The following is a 9,465-nucleotide window of genomic DNA, read 5'->3' as shown; positions in this document are numbered from 1 at the left end:
GATTTTCTATGCTTTTATTATTGCTTCAAATTTAGCACTAATTGATGTCATTTATTATATTTAAGCCATTTGTTTTTGTTTAATTTTTCTAGGAGTGACATTTTATATATTATTTAAATTTTTGGAGTTACTGATGCAAATTTTTAGATTGTTTGTTATTTGTTATATTGTTTGTTGTTTTCTCATAATATTAGTTGCAACTTTTCTTCTTGGATAACTTTGAGAATGATATTAACTTAATTTATCATGAACTCCGTTAGAGATTAAATAATGAGTTAATATGTTGCATATGAAACAATAATTACATAACTTACGTAGTTTGCTATTTATTATTTTGGGCTTCTGAACTTGCAAGAAAGAAGAAGCCTTTGTGAAGGGTAATTAAGATATGGGGGTGGGGATTTAGTAAAAGAAAGAGGCAAGCATGTTTTATGTTTTGTAACCGTAACTTAACTATTTTGTTCTTCTTTTTTTTCTTCTGATGGATAATGTCCGAAGCAAGGCGATATTGTGGACAAAACATATGAGGGGTGGGGATTTAGTAAAAGAAAGAGGTAAGCGTGCTTTAGGCTTTGCAACCGTAACTTAATTATTTTATTTTAGGAATCATGTTGACATGTACTTAGGAATGTTGCTTTGACAATTCTGCAGTGGTAGCCATTGAAAAGCTATTTTGTGTGATCCACTTAGACATATGTTTTAGAAATCGTGTTAAAATGTACTAAGGAACTTGATACTTTATTGCGTTGACGACTGCAGTTATGGTAGGCATTGAAAAGCTATTTTGTTCGATCTACTTAGACATATGTTATAGGAATCATGTTGTTTTGTAATGGCTTTGGAGGAAGGGGGCTAAGGGTAAGTTTATGCTAACACTAATATAAATTTGGGTTTTAATGACGTAAGATTTGCATCATAAAGAGTTTCAACAATACAATTTTCGCGTCATTGAAGTCACTGTCATGAAAGGCTATTGAACGACACTTTGAAAAACGTGTCGTTAAATATGATTGAATGCACCAAAATTGTGTCATTAATACCTATACCTTGACACTATAAATATGTCACCACTATCCATAACTTGACACAAATATATTGTCATTAATACCCTTACATTGACGCTTTACATGTGTCACCATTATTTATATCGTTATCTTATAAGTTTCAATTTGGTGCAAACTAGAACATTGTTTGGTCCGTAAAGATTAAATCGAAATTTACATTTGCAATATTTATATACTATCTTATATAGTCGGTGTTTTTTTTTTTTTTTTATATTTTGTGTTCCTTATGGGCCTTTTATTAAAAACCTTGGTTGTATGAACTTTGGGTGCTTATTTTGAAAAGTTTATTAGTCTACTTATTAAGAAGGTGATTTTTGTTTGGCGTATATGTACTTGATGTTTATGCTTATACTTATGCATTTTCCGTGATGAATGTTGGCTAAGGTTCATTTTCTTCAAATTTTCAGGTAGTTGAAGAATCCATGGACCATGGTATCGATCGAGTACATTTATGCATCAGTTTGGTTAGATTAGATCACACATACAATTAATATTACAGTCAATTTAACTTTTGTATTATTGTAAAACCTTTACCGATAATGTAATTTATATTTTTTATTATCGATCTAAATATCATTCCAAACATATGTGGGTAATGTTGAAATTTAGTATTTAATTTTTTTGAAAGAAGAAATATATGACAAAAAAATATGTGTTGCGAAAATGAAGAATAACAACACCAAACATGTGTTGACATATAAACCTTTATTAAATAGAAACAGTGTCGTCAAAGTACATTTCTTGACAATAATTTTGTGTAACGAAACATTTACAATAACAATATATTAGTGTCGAGTTATAATGAAAGGTGCCACACTTAAAGCGTCGTTATAAGAGTATTAATGACAACACATTCGTGTCGAGTGATAGATAACGGTGACATATTTAAATTGTCGATGTAACGGTATTAATGACAATATATTCGTGTCGAGTGATAGATTACAATGACACATTTAAAGTGTCAATGTAAGAGTATTAATGACAATATATTTGTGTTAAGGTAAAGATAACGGCGACACATTTAAAGCATCAATATAAGGTTATTAATGACAATATACTCGTGTCGAGTAATAGATAATGATGACACATTTAAAGTGTCAATGTAAGAGTATTAATGGCAATATATTAGTATCAAAGGTATAGATAACCGTGACACATGATTTGCATTAATGTAAGGGTATTGATGACAATATATTGGGGTTGAGTTATAGATAACGGTGACATTTTTATTGCGTCAAGGTAAATGTATTAATAACACAATTTTGGTGTCATCTAAGCATATTTAATGACACATTTTTCGAAGTGTCGTTAAATAGCCTTTATTGACAGTGGCTTTAATGACGCAAAAATTGTGTCATTGAGAGTTTTTATGACACAAAATTTATATCGTTAAAACCTAAAGTTGTAGTAGTGCCAGAAATGTTGTGTGAACGTCTATATACAAATTAGAAAGATGTATTATTTAGAAACATTTCAAATACGGAGTACTTCAACCATGTATTATTGAATTCACTTTATAATACCACAAGGAGATCAATCCCAAAAACAATTGATACACAGGAAAACAACCTGACTACATTTTAATAATAATAATCCTTGGAAGAACTCAAGAAAAGATTCAGTTACGTTCTACTCTCTACAAGCTAAGTTCAAAATGGTGTGCATTAATGATTTTTAAATATAGTGTAATTGATTTGTCACATACCTCTAATTTTTCTTGGCTCATAGGGACTTTTCCCTTCCGTCTCTTTTTCTCTTTGTCCGTTTCCTTTCTTTTTCTATTTTTACCCTTTTTTTTTCAATTAATATAAATAAATTGATATGTTATAAGAAAATTTTATAGTTACTACAAAGTTATGGATTAAAAGTTACCTTTTTTTTCTCTTCTGTTGTCATTTGAAGATTCGTCATCTATCTCCGTTGTATATTAAAGAGAAGAGATCAAAGGTTTTCAAATCGTGATTTTGCAAAAAACAACAAAGGACAAGGAGTTGGAGTTATGCAGCGTTTTTCGATGGTTTGTAGTCTACATTGTCGATCACCACTAGTTTTCAATGATTCTAGCTCTATGAATGTATGTTTCTAGATTGATGGGAGGTTGGTGTTGATCCTCAATGAAGATGAAGAATAAGATCGAACAATTTGGATGGGAATTTAGAGTTTTGAGTGTTTGTTTGATGTTTTTGTTTTTGGGAAGGAATAAAAATGTTTTGATTTGATGTTGTTTTGAGATGTGGGTCTTAATTATGATGTATTTCTGTTTTCACTGATTGTATTTTATAATGTGTCATTTGTACTAGAGTAGAGACATTTAGTCCTATTTGTAATAATTTATTATTCCATTTTTTTCGTTTTTGCCATTTTTATATTTAAAATAAATTTTTACTACTTTTACAAAGTAAACTTCATTTTTGCTATTTATCTAATTTCTCCTATTTCATAATGTGTTTGGACTTGAAAAGGAAAACTTTGGAACTTTAAATTACAAATTTGGTTCTTATGAGTTGGACAAGGTTAGAATTTAGTCTATATGAACTATTTATAGAGATTTTATCAAATTACCATGACTATTTATGAATTTTATCATGAATCAATGATAATCACGTTTTTTTTTGTTGTTTACCCATTTGTTTCATAGTCGAACTCTGGGGTTAGCTAGCTTGTGTTTGAAAATTTTTTGGGATCTATTACCATTACATATTCTAATTGTGTATAAAAATTATGAATTTGTCACACTTATTGTTTCCTTTACCATTATCATTACCATTTAATTTGCAGATGAAACCCATTACAATTGATCAACTAATATATAATCTCATACAATTAAACCAAATTTCATTAGGATCGGTAAATTTGGCCTAAATTCTAAGTCGTAAAACCAGTAGAATTGAGTTATTTCGCCAAATTATAAGGGTAAATTTTGATTAGAAGGACATTATTTAAATTTGTAAATTTGCAGTACATAATTAAAACTAGATTCACATTATTTGCAATATTTCATTAACCATATTGACATAATTAGAGTTTTTGGGAAATATTATTCTTAGGAAATATTATATTATTCTTGTATATTCTTTCCTTTATTGTGTTTTAATATGGTTATATATGAGGCCGTAATCTTTGATTATAATGAATAGATATCAATGAAATACCGATATTCCATACAATCTAACAAACCATATAACATCAAGCAAAATAGAACAACCTAAATACAATTTATACGTTTCTTTTTATATATATATATGCTTAATTTATATTTGGTACGTTGTTCTATATGTAAAATTATATTTGGTATATTGTTTCTGTAATATGCTATACACACATATAGACAAACAAACTATGATTATATGAGTTATAAATGTGGGAAAAAGTCAAAATTAGCAAATGGTGTCCCATTTTTATATTTTGATGGTCATATGAGTTTTCACATCCAACCAAAACTTGGTTTATTGAATCATTGTACTCTTACATATCATCTCATAATAATCTATTGTCCACTTCTCATATCTCTTTTTTTTTTTTTTTTTTTTTTAGTTTCTATTTTTCTTTTCATAATTCAAGAAATGCAAAGCAGACGAATTACTTTTAAAAAAGTAGTTTATGTTTTATTTATTACAGTATGTTAGTATTAGCCGTTCTTTTTATTTTACCTTTTTATCATCTATTCTTTCCATCACAACTTCTACTTCTAAACGTGAACTACCAAACTTCCTAACTTCATTTCTTTTTTCTCTTCTTATGTTAAATTGCCTTCAAAGTTGGTCCATCTATCTATCCAAATGCCTTTATCGTCATTAAATAGTAACAAGTTACTTTTGGATATAGCAAGTAAACTTTACGACGTAGATGACATGCAACTATGATAATTAGCATTGATTGCGTTTTAAAATTTTATTTCTACAAAAAAAAAAAAAAAAAAAAAGTAGACAAAGAATTAATACTAGACCTCAAAAGTGCAATTAATAACACACCTAAAACAATCCATAAGTTTTGCTATTTATGTCAAAAATACTCATTATTTTTAAACTTCCACTATTAAAACTATCTTACGTTAAAAGATTATATAACTCGGAGCAGTAAAACATTAATTTTGATATTTGTATGGAATGTTAAAGAGTAACATTAAAACTTATTTTAACGGACAAATGGATATAATTTTCGTTTAAAGGTTTGTTAATAGATGGATAATAGATAACTTATTACATTAAACTTTCATTAACTATCACCAGTGATAAAGAATGCCAAAAAGATAATAGGCATAACAAAAAGATTAAAAGAAGTACTAGGAAAATAAGATGTGCAAATTAAGAAAAAGAAAGTTTTCAATTTAAAGGAAAAATCATATATATTAGAAAAAAAAAAGCATTAATGCAATGTCCTCATACTAATAAATTGAGAGGACTAAATCAACAATTCCTTTCTAAACATAGAAAACTCCTTCTTCCTTAACCATTTTTCTTCTACACACAATATTTTCCTATATATTTTATGTTTATGAATATATATTTATTATTTATATATATATATTTTTTGGGTTTTCTAAATCCCAAAGACCTAGCGGGTGTGAGTCAACCACCACTGCCATAGCCGGCCACCGAAACGAGGGCGGCCGGAGATCTTCCTACTCTACCCTCTTTTTACCCTCTCTCAACTTCTTTTTAGAATTGGCCTCCTTCGAACGTCTGACCGAACTGCCAGTTCGCCGGAACGGCGTCGTAGCTAGTGACGGTACGGCCGTCGCTGGTCGTCACTTGGAAAGAGAGGCTCTGTCCGTTCAAATAATTGTTGCTCTGCCAATTCTGTCCCCAATTCCTTGACATCGCTTGCCACCCTGTTTTCGAACCTTTTATTGACACCGAATGGACGTCTCCGGCGCCGCCCACATTGGTGATTAGAACTAAGTTAAAGTAAGAATGTCCGTTAATGGTGAATCTTATTCCTCCCTTCTTCATACAGGGTACTCTGTAATTCATCAAAATCAGAGGTGAGAAAAAAAAAAGGGATGGTTTTAGACTGTTATTAATCGAAGAAATTGGTTTTTAATTTGACCTTTGGAAGGAAACAGGAACGATTCCAGCACGGTATTGAGCGATTTGGAGAAAGGCAGGCTCAGCCAAATCGAAGTGTTGAAGAGGAGGGTTGCACCAGCCGCCATTGTCGTTGGACAGAGCAAAGTTTGGTGGACAGAAATTAGTGGCGGTGACGATGATTTTTCCTGGAAGACACCATTTAGGATCACTGTTGCAAGTGATTTCATAGCAAGAGCCACAGCTGAGGCCATTGTTGAACAGAGCAGTACTAAGTGCCGCCGTGTTCGTTCCATATCCTTGACTGTACAAATTCCCATACCCACAAGCTCCACCTGATAAAAAGAAAAAAAAAATCCAATTCGTCATTAGGACAGAAGTCCAAAGAAATGATCATAAATCACCATTGACCATAAAAACAAAATGAAAATTAACTAGAGAGGAAGTAACAATGGAGAAATTTGAATTTACAAACTCTTGTAATCTTAAAATACTAATCGACCCAAAGCAGATGAGTAAAACGTTAATTGAAGAGAAAGTAAAAATTGAAATCTTAAAATACGAAAGGGTTCAAAATCTGAAGTTGATGTGTGAAAGGGAAGAAATGAAGATGGATATAGTTTTGATTAGTAAAATTACCCATTGTGCCAGAAGCGTCACCACCGCCGTAGAAGGTGGCGTGGCCGTAATCAGCAGAGATTGAAGGAAGGAAAATGAGGAAAAAAATTGAAAGAGAAGAGAGTGGTGAAGGAGCCATGGGAGAAGGAAGGTTTAAGGGTTTTCTAGTGAAGGGTTTGTAGTGTGGGAGTGGGAAGAAATAGAAGAGAGGGTGTTATTTAAATAGAGGGAAAAAGGAGACAGTTGGAGAAAAGTACAAGTTGGCTATAATTGTGGTGGAGATTGGAATGAAAATAGAATAAAGCAAAAGGTAAAATAAAATAAAAAGGAGAAAATATATTTTTTGTTCTATGTTTTCAGCATATTTTAATTTAGTTGGTGTGTGATAATATTTTGAGTTTAATGTTTAAGAATCATAAAATTTATTACACTCCACTTTTCTATTTTTTTTTATAATTTTTATAAATTTTAATTTAGTTGTTAGGTTTCTAATAGTTATATTTTTATTATTAAATTTTGATTTTTATTACAATTTAGCTATAGGATTTTTAAAAACATTTTGTTTCATTTGATGATGGAGCAATGTGTAATCTAAATTTTATGTTTGGACAAAACATTTTGAACTCAATTTATAATATAAAACTTATTTCATTTCGTTAATTTGCTAGATAGCCTATTATTTTTCTAACAATTCTTATAATCTTATCTTTTTTATTAAATACTCAGTTTCACTGTGTTGTGTTAATATTTATCAATATAATTTATAGAAGCTAAATTGATTATAAATAAATTATTTGCCACTAATTTTTCGACCCAGTAGAAATTAATTGGAGAAAGCAGCCTTGTAATTATTATTTAAGTTAGTAATTTATAAGTTAATTTCAAATACTAAACATGAACAAGAACTCAGGAACAAAAATATAAAATATAGAATGAAATTTTGTATTAAAAAGTCCAAAATAAAAAATAATATTTTAAAACATAGAAATCCAATAAAAGTTAAAGTGAAAATTTAGAGAGTAAAAATAAAATATTTTAAAATATTTTTAAAATGAAAGCAATGAATATGAAAGAGGCTTTGGGAAGGGCATAGTTATAACGAAAATAATTCACTTTGAATTAAAAAATTGGATACTAAAACTTGATGTATGAAACTCATATACTTAATAAAACCTAATAAAAGAAAATATATTTAGTATAGATTTAAGACTTTTGTGGTGGTTATATGTATAGTTCAGTCAATTATTTTTACTGAGTTATAAGAGAAAGAAAGAGAGAAAGAAAGAGAGAAAGAAAGGGAGAGGGGGGGGGGGGGGGGGGGGGGGGGGGGCACATGGGAGGCGTATGAAATGGACTACCAACTCTTTAAACACCGCTGGGCCCACAAAGCACATGCTTTTTTTCTTCTTTAAATTTATAAATTTTTCTAAAGGATGGGGAAATACGTAATTTCCACGTGGCTGGTATATTGTTCGTTGGTAAACGGTAGTTAGAAATCTGTGCCGTTATGATACCTCACTTTGCTGCCCCTCAACCCCTTCTACTATGTTTCTTCTCCGCCCTTTATATTCTATTCTATTTTATCCTATTGCAACCACTTTTGGATTTCCTCCTTTAATCTCACCTTAAATCATTTAAATCATTCTTTCCCCTCAAAATTTAACTTTCCTTTATACTACTTGTTGATGTCAATATTTGGTTTACAAATTAATTTATTAATTACAAATTGTCCTTAACCCTAAATTTGTATTACTAGGTAAAAGTGCTTCTTCCATGTATGGATTCTCCTTGTGTCATTTTTAGGCTTCAATCTTCTCCTATTCATTATCTAATTAGGGTTTTTAATTGGATGTGAGTCCACGCTGACACCATTGCCCAACATCCTTGTTGACGTATTAGGTTTCATCTCTTTAGATCTATCTATGCTCGGTCTTTGGTTGAAGCTTCACTTCATTAGTTGGGGTTAAAGTTGACCAAGCACGATTCTTTTCTGAGCACATTACTTCATTCTTCTCTTGCTCTCCTTCAACTATTCTATCAATGATTCCAAAATCTACCTATAAAAAAAATATAATTGTCGTAGCTTTTAATATAATGGGTTCCTTTCAAAAATAGAAAATTTTGATTAACTATTTACACTCCATAAAACAAAATCACTAAAAAAAATTTAATTACATTTCGTTTTTTATATAAATTATAAATATTTTGTCAAATATTTTGTTTTTAAATGATTTTTCTTAAAGAAGAATAGCTAACAATCTTGCTTAAATTAATTTTGTAATATAAAGTGTGTAATGGTGTTTTATAAAAAAATTCAGCTTTATAATTTAAACAAATTGGTTAGGTGTTTGCAAAATGAATATTAAATTCCCATGTTGAAGATATAATAACCAAGATGAACTTAAATATTAAATTTTTTTATAATTTATAATTATTAAATAATTGTTTAAAATAGACGTATAAAACAAATGTTAATTTCAAATGATAAAAACAAATCATTTTTTCTTCTAAAAAATTGCATATTGTTTATGAAAAATAAAAAATTCAATACAATAAGGAACAATTTTCATAAATATAACAAAACACTCAAATATTTACGATCTATATAACAAAATCAAAAAGTCTACGAAGCAAGTTATTCTTTTAAAATATTACAGGTTTGTCTTTACTTTTTATATCTTCTTTTTTCTCTTCTTCTTCCGCAATTTTTCTTTTCCTTTCCATTATCTTTGTTCTCTTTTTCTTTTGTAATTTTT

At 29.5% G+C, this 9,465-nt stretch overlaps 1 protein-coding gene across 1 annotated transcript; it reads right to left on the bottom strand.

Moving 5' to 3' along the window:
* Positions 1–5,390: 5,390 nt before the first annotated feature.
* On the bottom strand, positions 5,391–7,131 carry LOC103496617 (expansin-A8-like). Its single transcript, XM_008458552.3, has 3 exons — positions 6,731–7,131; positions 6,114–6,426; positions 5,391–6,026 (listed from the first exon to the last, which is right to left on the bottom strand). Exons 1-3 carry the CDS (start codon positions 6,846–6,848, stop codon positions 5,723–5,725), a joined length of 735 nt encoding a protein of 244 aa, XP_008456774.2. The 5' UTR covers positions 6,849–7,131; the 3' UTR covers positions 5,391–5,722.
* Between the last annotated feature and the right edge of the window lie 2,334 nt (positions 7,132–9,465).

Source organism: Cucumis melo, chromosome 3 (genome assembly GCF_025177605.1).
Source record: "Cucumis melo cultivar AY chromosome 3, USDA_Cmelo_AY_1.0, whole genome shotgun sequence".
Classification (NCBI taxonomy): Eukaryota; Viridiplantae; Streptophyta; class Magnoliopsida; order Cucurbitales; family Cucurbitaceae; genus Cucumis; species Cucumis melo.
The sequence above is the reverse complement of the archived record's forward strand: the minus strand, read 5'-3'. Positions and strand labels throughout refer to the sequence as shown.